The following is a 17,916-nucleotide window of genomic DNA, read 5'->3' as shown; positions in this document are numbered from 1 at the left end:
CAATGACTAAATTTACGTTTACACTTACTTTATCTTTATTTATACATTTAATAATAAATATTACAAAGAAAAATCAAATAATTTTTTATGTATTTAGGTTGAGTATAACATAATATTACCACTCCGGAAGGCAAACGAAGCAAAGGCAGATCAAAATTAAGATGGCTGGATAATAATTGGCCTGACGAACTGGAGAAGAGCCGCGGGGTGCAGAGACAAATGGAGACAAATTCTGGAGGAGGCCAGGGCCCACAACGGGCTGTAGCACCACTTATCAACACCCCTCTTCACCGTCAACCTCGGGTTGGAACCCAATTTAATCTAGTATGAGTGAGTCTCTGGAAGTTGTAGCATGAGACCCGAACTCACCCAATACTAAATTTCTGACCAGCTGGAGGCGTGATGAATGTACTAAATTCTTTATGAAACAAATATTTATTCAAATGTAATCTTAGACCTTTGCAAGTAGAGAAATGGTAGTGAGGGAGGAGAGAAAGAAGACAGAATGTAGTTATTTTACAGATTATATTAGTTAAGAGAAACAAGAGAGAAAAAAAAACATTTACACGAGAGTTAAAAAGAAATAATACAATTAATTAAGTTATACATCAATATGTTCAAATAAATTGTCAGTAAACATTAGCTTAAAATTAATAACCGGTATTATACTAGTAATTTTAAGAAGGAAACCTGTATTTGTTTGTTATAAGTTACTGTTGAAGGCGTGTGTGAAGCTGTTGACTGAATACTGTTGTATCTGTTGCTGGTAGAATTTGGCTGGACGTGGCAGGCTGTGATGGTGGCACTAGCTCCTTGAAGGCTCCTTTGGATCGGTCGCTATGTTGCGTCAGCCTGAGCTTGCTGGCAGCAATTGTCTGTTGGCTTGGATGTCCAGGGCCAGAGTTTCCACGTCTTTGTAGAGAGCCCCCACATCTCAGTGTGGCTGCCGGTAATGCAAGGAAGCAAGAGACCCTTATTTTTCCTTGTACTGCTTATATAGTGCCCTACCTAGGGCTCTGTGGTGGGGGTTGGACCTTGCCTCCTATTGGCTGTATAACCCAAGCCCAAGCCAACCTTTTTCTTCATAGTAACCATATGATACAATGTGGATATTATTAATTTATATATTAGCCCTTTATTTCCTTTTTTTTTAAAAATACATAATACATTTTCCTTCCCTTTAAATTCCTTCCTTTTTAAAAAAAAAAATAAATCTTACCTAGTTATATAATACTAAATCTCATATAATACTACACACAATATACATATATTCTTTTTTTGTTTACAATGACCTTTGGTTTAATTACAATTTTTTTATGTGAACTAACTATAGAAACTTATAACTAATATGAATAACCTAAATACTTAATTAATGTATATAATTACAATTAAAATTAAGATAAATTATAAGGGGCATTATTCAGCAGTATTTAATGTGGAGGTTGCGTGAGGACAATTGACTAAAGGGGAAAAAATATTTTCCAATCTTCCTACAGCTTAAAGTGGTCTTTTAAGACCGATTCCTAAGTTATTAATTAATTTTTGGAAAATTAATTTATCTTTTTTTTTTAACGTCACCTGTGGTGCGTCCATGAAAGCTCTAAATGATTTCTAGTTTTATCTGGGATTCGCACCTATCCTTTGTGAATATTGGAAAATGCTGTAGAGCACTGCCATGGCTTACAATTTCTACCGCCAGATGGGACTCGTAGTTCTAAAATCAGAGTCTGTTTACTGCTGTTTACGTTGCAAGGGAAACTTCAAAATGATTGTTCGGGATTTGAATATGTCAAAAGTGACACAGGTACTGCATTTAGGGGTGATCCAGGTAGCGGAATTAGCTTCGTCGGCCGAGCTTGCATTGTTATTGTAAGCCGGCAGCCGAGTTGGGTTAAATTCTTAGAATTATTTGCCGTTGCTAGGTGAACGACAGACAGGTAGCACGAAAATTGAATTTAAAATGTGTCCACACGCAACGCCCCAGGTATTGTGTTCGAAGTCTCATAATTGATGGCGTTTTTTCATCAGCCGCAAAATAGCAGAGTATCACACTGATGATGATAACATAACATTTATACGGATTTTTTATGTACAGTGCAAGGTATCGACCCCTTAAAATAACAAGGTTTGAACAAACAATTTGGGTTTATTTGAGTAACCAAGTGAAAACAGTTCCGTTTGCAATAGTTTTTATATCTTTGTACATATTAACACCATCTACTAAATATCAAATAATAAAGCATGCAGCATACAATTGTAATAGTATATAATTATAAAATATTGGAATATAAATATAATAGTCCAGAAACCGAGTACGCACATCAAACTGAAGCCGACGAAACTACCCATAAATGAGTAGTTTTGCGTTTTGGCCATTAGTTACTTTGTAGACGTCACATAGTACGCAACTGCCGATTTAAATTCAATTACCACGTGTTGATTCATTTTTAAGTGTAAAAATACTGCTGGGCATAAAAAAGAATTGGGTGGTATCACATTTCATGTTTAAGTAGCAAATTAACAAATAACATAATTAAAAAAATTGACTGTTTTACCGTCTGTCACATTTTTAAATAATGCAAGGTCGACATTTTGTTAGTATTGCCCGATTACTTCAATCACGTGAACTTTCAAATAATTCACCTCTCTTCATAATTGAAAATGTGTTTATTTTGAGAAAAGTTAAATTTAATTATATTATTCGTGCAACATTATACTTTTACCATTTAAAAATTGTGAATGACAACGAAATATATTTTATGGAAAAACCTTATTATTTTCGCTAACGAGATAAAAAATCAATAAGAATTTATAATTATCAGAATATTTAAAAGTATGAGGGAAATAGTAATAATCATGATTGTACGAAGCCTCTTCATAGCTATGAAGCTTGTTTCACTAACGGAGGTTCTGGTTTGGTGAAATAAAAAAATAAAATATTCTGACTTTTTTCAAGCCTAGGTACAAAATACTAATTTACTACTTTAATTAGGCCTCACTGTTTAAACGTATTAATCAGTTAAAAATATTTATTTTGTTACAAAAATCTAGTGGGTATTGGTGAAAATCAGGAGTAATTTAAAATAAATTTATGTGAATGTCACTTTAAGCCCCTGCCTTACGAAATCAGTTTTTTTTTCAAGTAGGAACTTAAATGTTATAGCAACACTAATATTTTTACCCATGTGCCTTTTGACTTTGTTTATGACATATTGAATTGAGGTTATGGAGGTTATGTTTATGTTCATCCATGTTTAGACCTATTGTTGAAGTTCTATTGTATTATACTTAATTAAACAATTGTGTTCAGTTCTTATTTTCCCCGTGTCCGCTATTCAAATAACTATTCCGGGTCTTATTTTTACACAACTGTAGCAAAATAATACTTTCTCAGGAACGTGGATTCAATTATACAAGTAATTCGGGTTCCATAAAATGGGAATCATGAAAAATAAAAGGAAACGTTCTTTTGAAGACGGAGGCAAAAAGCCGAAATCGAAAGTTCCTAAAAAAAGTGTACCAGAAGATGTCACTGATGATACAAAAAATAAGCCACAAAAGACCACTGAATTTGATATAAAATATTTTCGCAAACAGTTAAATATGAAACCAGCTCAATTAGTCAGTAAGTAAATAATTTTATAATATGAGTTTCTTTCAGATAGTACGCAATTTAATACATTTTTACAAAATAATAATGTCCATAATAATTTAAATGAGTATACCATGCTTCAAGCTTTTTTGCTGTTATTTTGTTGCTAAAAAACGGCTATTATAATTTATTATTACGTAAATATATACTTATTTGTTGCAATATATATATAAGTATATACATATTTTAAGTATTTTGGACTGGATATTTAGTACTGGTGTGGTTGGAGAAAGGAGTTTACTTCTTCTCGCATATTTTTTAAAACAGAATATTCATACTAGCATTCATATTCATCTGATTTTAAATAGGTGTGAAAATTTTCATGGTCACATTATCAATATGTATCGTCTTTTTTGGGTGATCCCGTGTTGGTTGGAATCGTTCCGACGTTTCGGCTACCGTTGCAGGAGCCACCTTCAGGGTAAACTATTTGTTGTTTAGAAAACAAATATGTGTTCATGTACTAGTAATTTGAACCATGTCGCAATCAGCAGTAGGTACATTTAGTGTCATTTTTGTTTTGTGTGGTGCCGGAAACTATGTTGAATTTAATTTAAGCCTGTCGTCCTTGTTGATGTATTTGGGTGTCTGTGTATTTCAATTGCCTCTTTTATTATTTGTTCACTGGTTTCTGGGTTATTAATAATCATATTTGGCTGATTTATTTACCGCCATTTTTGTGAAAAATCATCTCAAGGGCACTTTAAAATTGTATACGTAAGCTTACATTCTAACTAAGCTAACATTACATATTAATTTTTCTGATTTTAAAATTGATGGTATGATAAACATAAGAAGTTAGATTTCAGTTGAGATTTGAACTGACTGGGACTGTAGATGATTTGTAAGTGTGAAGGTAATTGGTTCCAGGCAGAGGGGCCGGCAACGACAAAAGCATGATCTCCAAACCTAGTGATTTTGACAAGTTTTCCTCTGCCTGAATCAAATGCTGACTAAGAGTAAACTTTCTTAGACATGTATTTTCCGTAATACAGAGATCCGATAGGTTCGTTTATGCAGAATCTCTGATTCAAAGGCGAAAAGTTGACCCGTTTCTAAGAAATGTTCCGCTATAGCTCATTTTTCATAGTGCCCAACCCACACGCTCATTTGGGTTTGTCAATTTTCCTTGATGTACGCCGTGTTTGTCTGATATACACTATTTCACATCGTTGGCAGTTCAGTTTATAAACTGCTTCAGTGTACAGAGGGTTCTTGTCTTTCAGGTATAATAAAATGGGCCATTACTTTACCCACAATCCCAAATGTTGTTAAAATATTTTATTTTTTTAAGTACTTTGGCTTCTGTCAGTAACATTCCGTAAATATGGTAGATATGCAGTCCCTTATGTTACATCTTTTCCATTAATATTCTTAGCTTTCGATTTTACAATTTGTTGTTTTTTCTATCCATTACATTAATTATGAGGGTGGATTGAAAATGAAGCTACTTAAGTAGGAAAAAGACTTTTTTTTTTTCAAAAACCATTTATTTCTCAACATAGTCTCCTTTTACTTCGACACACTTAGTAAGACAATATTCCAACTTTTTTATACCATCTGAATAATACAATTTTGGGAACCTCTCAAAATACGCGTTAGTTTCAGTAATCACTTCTTCGTTTGAGCTGAATCTTTTTCCTGCGAGCCATTTTTTAAAGTTTTGAAACAGGAAAAAGTCACTAGGAGCTAAATCTGGACTATAAGGTGGATGGTTAACCAATTCGAAGTGTATTTCACGTAATTTTAGTATCGTATCTAATGCTGTGTGAGCCGGTGCGTTGTCTTGAAGAAAGAGCACTTTTTTATTTTTCCTTGATTGCATCATTCAATTGATCCAATAATGCACGATAATACTTTCCAGTGATTGTGGATCCTTTTTCAAGATAATCGATGAGCAATATTCCGAGTGCATTCCAAAATACAGTGGCCATAACCTTGCTAGCGATTTCACTGCCTTTGCCTTCTTCGAAGCACTTCCACCAGCTTCCACCCATTGTTTCGATTGATTTTTGGTTTCAGGTGTATAGTGGTGCACCCACGTTTCATCAACAGTTATTAATCGGCGCCAAAAATCAACAGGGTTACGCTTTGTCATGTCCAAACACTGCTGTGAAGTGGTCTCTCGAACTCGTTTTTGTTCGACACTTAGCAATCGCGGCACCCATCTTGCCGATAGCTTTTTCATATGAAAATGTTCATGCAAAATGTTGAACACACGTTCATATGAGATTTTCACCATTTCAACAATCTCACGCAACTTCACTCGGCAATCATTCATAACTATATTGAGGATTTTCTTGATATTTTCTTCAGTAACCACCTCTTTTGGCTTTCCGTTGATGGTATTGTTGCAGTGCTTGTTCGGCCGCGTTTAAATTCAGCAATCCAACATTTTACCATGTAATCTGACGGAGCGGACTTACCCTAACGTTAACCCAGCTTTTCTTTTGTGTCTTTCGCCGTTTTCCCTTTCAAACAATATTGTTTAATCAATGCACAAAATTAGCTTTTTTCCATTTTTCAAGAAACACAAAAGTTGTTTACTTCAAACGACTACAACAAATAAACTAATCGATGAATTTGGGTGACATTTTAACAGCTGCCGTTTGACAGATTGCAATTTGGAAAAAATAAATCTTTTTTGTGTTTTTGCTGCCATCTAGCGCTAGGTAGCTTCATTATCAATTCGCTCTCGTATATGTAAAAAAAATTACTGATAAACCTTGTAGAAAAACGCTTTGTTTGAAATTATTCTAGTAATACACCTGTTTATGATGTATAAAAGATGATTTATGTTGTGATTATTTGGCTGGTACAGTAAAACACATTTTGAAAGAAGTTTGACTGCGGCGCTAGTGTTAAAATGGGTAATATTGTTTTTTTCCTATTTTCAATAGTTTTATTAGATTAATACCCGTATGCAGAGACAAGACTTAAGGTGAGGAAAGTACATTCTAATTTCAAATGCAGAGAATAACCCGAAGGTGAAGACAATAGAATGTACCTTCCTCACCTTAAGGTTTGTCTCTGCATACGGGTATTAGTCAGTTTGTTTTTTGGAAATACAAGGAGCTATAATTTTTTACAGATATTAAATATTTTTAAAAAAACTGAAAAATTATCAAATAGAATATTCCTTTATTGAAAATAAGACCCTTGAGATTTAAAATATTTTAGATAATATCTATATCACAAACTTTTAGGCCCATTATTTGTCAATATTTGTCAATAATGTTTGCAGACAGGCTGGATTCCCTCCCTAGGGAGTTATTCCGATCTAAATTTGTTGCAAAAGAGAGGATAAACATTTTTGAGAAGGGAATATGGAAGTCTAGGCATTTACAGGACTTATGACCTGTCATTGGCTGGTTTAAGTGGCCACTTTACACTCTGTGTGACATTTATCATTCTGCCCATGTTTATACATTCACAGTTCCTCAACTCTTCCATATACATAGTTATGTTTAGAAATTCCTTTTTTGTTGCCTCTTTTTCACACCTACGGACTCCTGCTATCCTGTAAGATCGTTGGTAACAATCTTTTGGCTTCATTTGACGGAATTATGGTATGCGGGATTCATGTGTGAGGAGGCTAGAGTGCTGGCTAGCAATAGGGTCTCATGCTTTACTTAGGAGTGGATGTAGAAAAAGTAAGAAGAGTAAATAAATAAATACAATTTCTGTACGAGTTACACTAGCATAGGCATAACTAACCTACAGAAACTAAGGTGTAATGCGCACTATTGTGACCAGACCAAGCTGTCCTGCCTTATTAGACTTTGTGAAGATCAACAAGCACATTGACGTACACAAAGTTATTATTTATCCTCTAGAGTAATATAAAATTTTAATTTTGATGTATGAAATAAAAGTATATAACATTGTCACGAGAGATTGGTCTATGTTTGGTTGCAGTAGTGCGTGTGAGGTCATATACTGTTTGACCAAAGCATTTTTAAGTAATTGTCTTTTACATCCTTCCCAAATTATTGGAATTTAATTGATCGTATCCCTTGCTCAATACAACCTTTTTCTCTTTCAGGTTTGACACAGTTCATTGATGTTTGTACTCGACCTACCAGTGAGTCTGATTATATGGCTCTGTATTTGGAAAATGGTGGTAATGCTAATGAAATTTTGAAGTTACTAGATGACCAGAACAAGAAAAATCCCGCTGTTATTACTCCTATATTTAACATACTCCATTTATTACTTTTGAAAATCCAATCAGCTAATCCCCATTTGTTTCAAGCTGCAGAAGAAACTTGTCGATTTTTCCTTAACTCGTATGTCTCAACTATAGGCTTTATGCTCAGTGAAAAATCAAATTCCAAGCAACAAAGGATTACACTGAAATTACTTGCGAGTATAGTTACCTTCAGCCCTGAATTAGGATTTACTGTATTAAATCAGCTGTCTCTACAACCTAAAACATTGATTCATTTGGTGAAAAATGTACACGGAAAAGATAAAGATGATGTCAGGAGTACTTTTATTAACTTTGTTTTGGCATTTTTATCTGAAGGAAACACATCACTCATTAAGTCCGCCTTAGACAAATACGGACTTCTCACATTGATGTTTCCTGGCCTGGTAAAAGATAATTCTGAAACTGTTCTTACTGTTTTGAATACATTTAGCAAGAACATTATACATAACATAAATATATCAAAAACTATTAAAATCAAAACATTCAATCAGAATATTATATTATCTTTATTCAATATTTTCAATTGGAACGACAGCACTCAAAAGTCAGAGGATGAAAAATCTAATGCCAAGAAAGAAGTTGAAGAAGCTGTTTTCAATATTTTGTTAGTTTTATGTACTTCTCACAAGCACGGTATTTATTTTACTGATAAGAGCCTGGGCACAAGTGATGTTCCCACCAGCCAATATTTGTGGAAAGCCCTCGAATCCCTCGAAGCTCCCTGGAATAATAAGGAAGCCGGTCTACTGATTATTGATATGGTCTCTAAATGTCCAGATTTGTACAGGCCAGTTATTCGTCTGGTAGAACAATCTTACGAACCAAGAAATTCAGAACTTTGGTATAAAACTACAATATTTTTTATGAACTTATTGAAAGCAATGACACCTGAGAATATTATAAGCAGAAGTGGAGACATGAATGCGGTGCAAATAACAAATTTTGTCTGCAATGTATATCTACCCATACCGATCCTAAAAGTATCGTCTAAAGTTTTGATTACATGTGAAGATGAAGTGAAAAACCAAATTATTCTCCTTCTTCACGTCATGCTCTCTTCTGTAAACTCTTATTTGTTATTATTAGAAAATGAAAAGAGCAATGTCTGTTCTGTTCTAAAAAGTAAACTCGAGGAATTCATTCCGAAACATTTTCCTTCAACTGATGTTTTGGTAACTGTGCTACATTCCATGTTAGATAACACTTTACAACCGGAAATAGATTCAGATGCAACTAAGAACACTTTTACAATTCCACTACCTAATCAGAGTAGATTATTAATCAATGTACTGGATCTGTTATTGTTGTACAATAAAGTTTTACCCAATTCCCTGGATCCAATATCTGCTATGTTGGACTCTAAAAGGCTATTTGATAAAATGGAATCTATTTGTGAAGTTGACAAAGGGGAACTTAAATTGAAAATTACTATGTTTTTGCTTTGTGCTGATAAATTTGCCTTTGCCCCAGATAAGCCTCTGTTTAAAGAAATTCTCCAGTCTATGTTTGAAGTATTCATTTCTTCTGATTTATATGTTTCCAAAATATCTAGAGTCGTTTTATATAACATTCTCGAAACTACAGGAATATTTGAGAAAAGTAAGTCTGAGATAGATTTACTTTTATCAGTGGTGCACTATGTTGGATCTAAGTTGGGGCATTCAATAGCAAAAAATGTTGTCAGTGTAGTTGAAAATGTTTATCAGTTTTCAGACAAGTATGTGTCCAGTCTTATATTTAATAATGAAGAAGAGAATACGGAAGGTTTAATAAAACACTTTGATATATTCATTTCAAATTTGCAATACTATAAAGGTCACACTTTAGAAAAGAATATTGTTTTTGAGAAAACGTTTCTTACGCACTTTGTAATTGGTTTATTAGAGCACTTAAAATCAAACAAAACTGATGGTTTCAATTTACTTACTAATCTTTTTATTATAAATCTTTTACACTATCAAGATACCGCTGAATATATTTATCAAATTTCAGAAACATACCCGATAGATTTACCTGTTAAAAAGTATATCCTAAGTTGGAAATCTAAACCTATCAGTTTGGATCTACCATTTATTGACAAGCTTTCTGTGCTGCATAAATTAAGTAAAGCTTTATTGTCTGAAAGTCCAATTGATCTTGATGAAGTTTTTGCCCAAAAAGAACAAAACCAAATCTCTCTATATTTTTCCCATGCTGATAATCACAATGCACATTGCTTAACCGAAAATGAGTCAGAAATATTCTCTTGGTTTAACATGATATTATTTACTGTAACGCGTCAAAGTAGCTTAGATATCTTTAGTGAATGCAAGATGTTGAATGCGAATAAATTTTTAAATTATGTTCTACTAAAATGCAAGGATAATAAAACTCGCTCTTCCAAAGTGTTAAAACTTATGATTGGAAACTGCTTGTCACATAAAATTGTGCTTAAAAAATTTTCTCCATTAAAAAAATCCAAAAACCTTTCAGATAAATATTTGTCTGAATTTGTACTTAACTTTGTCAAATTTTGCACTGAGCATAACCTAGAAGTTTCAATGGTCAATTCCTTACTAAGACCATATAAACATAAAATATTTTTGGCATTGATGACGTATCTTAAAAAAACCTCAAAAAGTGAAAGGGGTCCAAATATTCAATATGTAAATGAAATTCTATCAACAATCAATCTTGATTTGAGTGATGCTACACTAATTATGATGGAATTACTGAAATTGGATGTCAAATATATGGTATCTGATGAAAATCAAGCTTCATCATGGGTTTATGTATTATGTCACATTATCAATCAGTTTATTAAAAATGAAACACCTTTTCACCAAGAAATTATTCAAGGAATAGCTTCGCTTTATTCTAAGATAATACTACAGCTCGACGTAGTAATAAATATTACCGATTTTGAGGAGGCTTTATATAATTACCTGATATCCAATCCTGAAATAGTTTTTTCAATTCCAGGCGCTACTTTTGAAGCTATTTTTTCAGTCAAACATGTTAGTAAGTTCACTTCTAAAATTATTAGTTTGTTACTGAAATTAAATGCTAATTTTCTTCCCAGATTCTGTAAAAATGTTATTAAGAGTGATATTTTAGAGAAAAGAGAGTTAGTGCTTCCATTGACTAGTGCTGCATTTGGTCATCATAAGTTTGAGTGTAATCACGATATAATACTAGCTATTTATAATAATTACAAGTCGAACATACAGAAAGTGCTTGAAAAGCCACACAAAGCATCTCAAATTTATATTGATAATTCAGATCTTATTGTAAAATTAATAAATGCTTGTATGGACAAAGTAGAATGTGGGATTTTTTTAAAGAAAGTGCATAAATTTGATTCGGTTGAAATTTTTCATATAAATATTCTGGAGGCAATATTTTCTAAAGCACAAAGTGACTGTGAGGCTAATATTATTTCAAATAACTATCTTTTGTCTATTCTCCATTTAGCTATTATCGAATTAAAAAAGGAAATACCGGAATTTGAAAAACTCAAAAGGATTTATAACTGTCTCAAAAAGTTCCTTCTAGTTTATAAAACAAATGGCGGTCCAGATTTATTTTGTGTTGTCAAAGAAAATGCTATATGGCAAAATTTTTTCAAATCAATTTTAAAATACTATCTTCAGATAGAATCCAAGGAATTGGTAGATAAAAATGAAGTAGAAGTAGATGAAACTGCTTTATTTAGTATACTTTCATCTTTAATCAATTTAATATATCCAAATGACGATAAAGATATTTTAAATTTATTTGAAATGACATCTTCTCATTCGGAATTTCTTAACATAATGTTAAGTAATCGTCACTTGAATGTTAAAACTCAATTGGTTAAACTGCTCTTCACTATGGTTTCAAAAAATAAAGACATATTAAAACCAGCGCATACCACTGTGTATCTAAGTGCATATCATGGATCCTTAAATTTATGTGATAGATATATCTTGGCTTTACTAAAGTTTTATGAAAGAAATGGACAAGCTATGACTGAATACCAGCCATATTTATGGGGAGATATTGCCGCTAATCATTACGCTGTCAGAAGTAAACGGACAAAATCATCTTTATGGAGTAACCCTACCGCCAATCACATTTTAAATTTATTGGATAGAGAAATGATAGAGAGAACTGTAAGATACTATCCTACCCATGTAAGACTTGATGTGGAAGAAGATTTGTTAAACGGAACAGATTTCTTGTTCAGCATATCTAAGAATGGATTGAATTGTGCAACTCGTGATATTATTGAAGATAGCTTAAAAAAGAAACTTGGAAAAGTTCTGGATAGTAAAAAAAATTGCAATTTTTCGTGTGAAGTCAAATCTAAACATTACAAACTTGCTCTAACTGACCTAATGAAACCCGAAAATTCATTGCAATGTGGTGTAAATGATACAGAAATTTATGATCCAGCTTTTTTGATGCCATTGCTGAATTTTGTTGTTACACCTGGATCAGCGGTTTCTTGCCATAGGATAGTCCGCTATGGAGTACTCGCTATTCCTTTTATGGCTCTCTCATCTAATTGTCCAATGATGCGGGCTGTTGCTTTGAATATACTGCAAAGATTTTATGCACTTTTGGAATCTGAAATGTAAGTCACTTGACAATGATATCACATTTTCTTTGTCTAATTTATTTTTTTATATGATAAAATAAAGTATATTTGATTTTTCTTTTATTTTATTAAAATACTGTATGTTTTTGTATCATAATCAAATTTATTTTAAATGACTGCATTTTATGTAAACTTTATATAAGAGACTAATACCCGTATGCAGAGACAAACCTTAAGGTGAGGAAAGTACATTCTATTGTCTTCACCTTCGGGTTATTTTCTGCATTTGAAATTAGAATGTACTTTCCTCACCTTAAGTTTTGTCTCTGCATACGGGTATAAGCTGTAGCTCAGTTTAAAAGTTAATTGTTTAGGAACAATATTTGTTATAGCAAAAAAAAAACATATCCGTTAATACCGTGTAAAGTTTTACAACTTTGACAGAAATAATTTTGGAGCCTATAAATTTAGGATCTTCTTTACTTAAGCCTTCTCATAAATTTTGTTTTGTGTTTTTATAGGAGTAATAAACTAATTTAGTTTTAATTTCATTGCAGGTTTTATAGAAATGACAAAGTATTGTGGTCTCAATTTATAGACACAGTAAGAAACAGCTTAGATTCTACTTTACCCGCTTCTGAAAATGAACAGACAATATATGGAATGAGCGTACCGAGGTTACCCGCTGTAGGAGCCATTTATCTAGCTAGAGCAGCTATGATTATGACGCACCCTTTGGATCCTATGTTTAAACCCATTAATAATTTTATTATTTCTAAACAATCCATAAATTTTTCAGTTGTTCCAGATTTTTTAGAACTCTTTCATAATACAGATATTCAATATATTGATAGAAGAACATGGATGCTCAAGATTTTGAGAGACGGTACTAAAACCTTTGCAGATGTTAAAGTTTTGCTGAAAAGTGTAATTTATAAAATCGTTCTTGATTTCTACTCTAGTAATTTGTCTGATATCAAGCAGAAATTATTAATTCTAGAAATACTTAACTCAACAATTTGTATTCCTAAAGCGGCCAAAATACTGTGTGATGGGTATGGATTATTTGCATGGTTAAATTGCTCGATTAAAAATATCCATTGTGATAATAAAAGTTTGATATCAATGGCGATACAGCTCATATCGAGTCTTTGGATGAGTTTAGCATGTGAACCTCTTTCGAAAGTACCCAATATTATGGAAATTAGTAAGGCAGAAAATGTTATTGACACTGTCATTGGCAAATGTTTTAAAATTAGCGAAAATATTCAGAGCTCTTTGTTATGTTTGCTTATAGAATTGCTCCCAAAATTATCAGGGGCATCTCTACCCGATTTCAAAATGTATTTGAGTGTTTTACGCAAGATTTCAAAAAGCTCTCTTAACAATATTAGCAAGCATCAAATACAAACACTTCTTAAAGAGTGTGAGTCCTTGTTACACCTTAAAAAAGTTTCGTTAATTTTAGCATCAGTAATTGAATCTTCTAAAATAGATCAATTATTGAGTTCTTATTTAGTTCTAGATATTTCAATGTATGATTCGGAGGATAAATTTTTAGTTACTAAGTATTTGCATGAAATCATAATGGTTTGGATTTCATAATATTAATGACATAATGTGTTGATTAAAATTGTATTTTTCATAAATATACTTTAAATATAAAATATTTTATTGAATAAGTACTTATTTGCCTACATTGCCCTACTGTTAGATGATACACAGAACCTTTGATTTAATACTGGTAATAATTGTCTTGGGAGAGATAATACAGCGACATGTTGGTATTGGCTGGTGAAGATTTGGAAGAATTGCAGTATAAACATAAACACCAAAAAGAGATTGATGCGGTGTGGAGTGAGAGAAGTTAGACACTGAGATAATCTGAAAATAAAAAAATCGAAGCTTTCGAAATGTGGTGTTGGCGGTGAATGCTGTGGGTTCCGTGGACGGCCAGATGTACTAATGTATTTATACTCCAGGAACTGGACATAGGAGAAAGACTTACATCCATGTGCGAGAAAAGAATCCTGCAGTTCTTTGGACATATTTCCTGGGGGAACTCTGATAGTTTGGAGAAAACTATTCTCCTGGGAAGTGTCGAAGGGACAAGGTCGCCTGGACGTCAACCGACAAGATGGAGCGGCTTAATTACTGAATTATCAGAATCTTCACTGACGAATGCCTACAGAAGAGCACAAGGCCGTTTCAGATGGAGAGAGACTGTCCACAGATGAGCCATGCCTGGAGTCAGGTGTAGTCATCATCCTCAGACGCAAGGCACGGATTGAAGATAGATAAGTACTGGTGAATCCAAAAATTAGATTTGCAAGATTTGTATCGATGTTGTCAATAATAAATATGTTTATAATATGAGTCCATTGCAGGTGAACTAAATGGTATTTTAAAGGTAAAGGTAAAGTAACCCGTTGTATATATTACATTCCTGTAATCGGTATAATCCATAAAACTTTATTTCCTGGTTCTTTATGAACAAAATATCCATGTTAAAAAGGCTTAAGCAATGGCTCTGCACGCTAGCCAATACATACGCCAGTTCGCTGGCGCGTCTATTGGCAACAAAATTGCCAATGTGCCCACACGTGTCGGGCAGTGTGTAAACATTAAAAGTCCACAAAAAATCACGTGCGCCCTCTCCGGACTTACTAAAAGCTGAGCCAACGCGTTGACAAGCATTTAGCCACCGCCCTTTAATCTGTGTTGAAAAACTGACAACAGACAGATCGCATGCCAGCGCATGTGCCAGCGCGTCTGCCAGCCTAAAATACCCCCTCTAACACGTAGTTGCCGACGTACTGGCCGACGTATTGGCCAGCGTGTAGAGCCTCCTTTGTATATGGTTCTCCCAACCTCTATCACAACATGGGCTATGTCTTCTATCTAGTAACGAGAGAACCCTCGTAATACCCATTCACAGCACTTTTTTTTGCCTTCTCTTTCACAGTAGTTGCTGTTTTATTTTGGAATAATCTACCCACTGATGTCAGAGATGCCTCTTCTTTATTCAGATTAAATAACTATTGAAATGTCACCGTCTGAGTATTTGAGTTTTTCCTTTCCTCTCCTTTTCCTCCCACTTTTACCCCCTCCTCTCCTTATAGTATAGTGTTAGTTTTCCCGCGATCGAAGATTTGATCGGATTTTGGTTCCGAGGTTAGGGTTGTGCGCTCACGGATCAAAGGTCCGAGATTTGAATCCCACTCTATCGCAACTTGTTTCCCATTTTCTTGAAGTGATTGACAACTCATTGAAAATGGCCCCAAAATCTAAATATCCACATAAATCATAAGAAGGCGTGAATTTTGAAGAAGTGAATTTTTTTTACACATATTTTGTTATTTCATAGAATTTAAATTCATACGATTCTATTATACCTGCGACATGTTTATCTTGCTTTGGGTAGGTAGGAATAAATTCCCTTAAAGCAAATATAATACGCACCGTGTAACATTCACCATTCTGCCCATGTTTAAACATCCACAACTTTCCTCAACTCTTTCACCTGTCGACTTTTGTGAAGTAAAAGATCTGAAACCTGTATCATGTGGGTGAGATTCTGAACCAATTCACCTACTAGGTATATAGAAAGATAAAAAATCTCACCCACATATGATACAGGTTTCAGATCTTTTACTTCACCAAAGCCAACAGATGGAAGAGTTGAGGAAATGTTCATGTTTAAACATGGGCAGAATGGTGAATGTTACACAGTGTGTACAGTGGCCACTTAAACCATCCAATGACAGGTCATAAGCCCTTTAAATTCCACATTTCCCTTTCAAAAATGTTTTTCCTCTGTTTCCCGCCCAACAAATGTATATCTAAATAACTCTCTAGGGAGAAAATCTAGTCTGTCTACAAACATTTGGACATACTTAAAACATGGTCGAGTTATTTACTCAAAGTAATAATTCACTAGGGAAGCCCTTTAGCTCTATTGTATAGAACAAAAGGGTTCTAAACTTTTGGTTTGGTTTTTAGTTTAACAACAAACGTGTAACGGACGGTTTCGGTTAGCGCTTGCAATTCTTAACGCATGTACCGCCCGTTGTATTGTTGTAATCTGTAGCTAACTTTGTGGTCAATAATCATAAATGGTTTTTCTCCGTATGGGCGACTCTATTAGGTTATTACTCTAAGGTTATTTATAATTCAAATATTAATATTTTTTTATACAAAAAACAATTATGTTCCCTTCGCGGCGAATGTGGCTCCATTTTGCGTTGGCAAAATATGGAACTTTTGCGCATGCGCTTGTTACCGCGCAATTTTAAAATGTCATTCAGTTTGAAATAGACGATAGGGATGGGGAAATCTATGTTTTTAGACCTTGATATCGATTTTTCGGTTCCTCCAGAATACAAGATATTTTCCAAGAAACCAGTTTACTACTGTCCACTTAACGATATGTTGGTATATTTGTTAGGATGTTGACTATCGTAGTCGTAGGTAGGTGCATCAAATCTCAAGTTTGATTACCGACTGGGTAATAAGCTATCAAGAAAAGATAAAATCGTTTTTCAGTTCAATGCCCAATGCACTACTAGGTGCGGCAAGAAATGCGGTAACGATTGTACAATATTCCAATGCAATAATTAGAAGAGAAAGAAAGGCCGAAATCTTTACTGGGTTTTATCCTGGAGGTTTTTTTGTAAAGACAAAAATATATGTATGCCTAATATATATTTCAAAATATCTTGAAGGCTTTCTACAAAATCACATAGAAGTTCGAAACATTTATTCGCAGAATACACAGCGTGAAAAATGACGACGCACATTATCCAATGCCCTCACAAGACTCATAAGCAGACCAGTAAATGCCTAAACTTCCACTTGTCCTTGTCAAAGAGGTTCATTATCATTCCCTTTCCGCACCTAATGGTGCATAGGGCACTGCATTGGTACACCAATCGCAGCGTATCTTGATAATTTTTGTTACATGTAGGTAAGATGATCAGACTTACGCTTCAGGTGCCAGTCCTGGGGCTATAAAATATACTAGTGTAAAAACACCCCTTTAAATAATATTTCATATCAACCATGTCGGGAATCGAACCCGAGACCTCTCGCATGGTAGGCAAATGCACTGACCATTACACCACGAGGCCGACGGGTTCTTCATCTCTCTTGAAATGTCTGTCGATCTTGATAGAATCAATATTGTTGGCGAAAATATTAAACATTTATTCATCTTGTGTTGTGGTTTGCAACTCTGGCAGCCGTAAATAGAACCGCTCAAGGGAAATTTTCATGTTCAAAAAATCACCGAGTCTCTTCAAAACGCTTTTCTATATGAAATTGTATTACCTATTTTAATTTTTGTAACAAAATTTTCCCCTACATTATACCTTTTTATGAAAGCAACCATTACTTGACATCCTCTTCTTTACGGATATGACCTAACGCGCGAGAGAGGGATAAATACATACCACCATTGTTGCATCCTTGCCTACCTACCTGTTTACCTTT

General features: G+C 33.9%; 1 protein-coding gene across 1 annotated transcript; it reads left to right on the top strand.

Annotated features, from left to right (window-relative positions):
• Positions 1-3,204: 3,204 nt before the first annotated feature.
• Positions 3,205-14,093, top strand: LOC148271484 (nucleolar pre-ribosomal-associated protein 1). Its single transcript, XM_088241343.1, has 3 exons — positions 3,205-3,625; positions 7,698-12,462; positions 12,984-14,093. The coding sequence occupies exons 1-3, from the start codon at positions 3,436-3,438 to the stop codon at positions 14,029-14,031; spliced, it is 6,003 nt and encodes a 2,000-aa protein (XP_088097469.1). The 5' UTR covers positions 3,205-3,435; the 3' UTR covers positions 14,032-14,093.
• Positions 14,094-17,916: the final 3,823 nt, after the last annotated feature.

Source organism: Micrasema longulum, unplaced genomic scaffold (assembly GCF_059751315.1).
Source record: "Micrasema longulum isolate JH-2025_06_02 unplaced genomic scaffold, ASM5975131v1 h1tg002848l, whole genome shotgun sequence".
NCBI lineage: Eukaryota > Metazoa > Arthropoda > Insecta > Trichoptera > Brachycentridae > Micrasema > Micrasema longulum.
This window is presented reverse-complemented; position numbering and strand designations above follow the sequence as displayed.

Bases quoted from the DNA above. Each gene is read 5' to 3' on its own strand.
- LOC148271484 (XM_088241343.1), top strand. From the start codon at position 3,436: ATGGGAATCATGAAAAATAAAAGGAAACGTTCTTTTGAAGACGGAGGC. The intron at 3,626-7,697 runs GTAAGTAAATAA...TTTCTCTTTCAG, and splicing joins GAAACCAGCTCAATTAGTCA to GTTTGACACAGTTCATTGAT. The intron at 12,463-12,983 runs GTAAGTCACTTG...ATTTCATTGCAG, and splicing joins GCACTTTTGGAATCTGAAAT to GTTTTATAGAAATGACAAAG.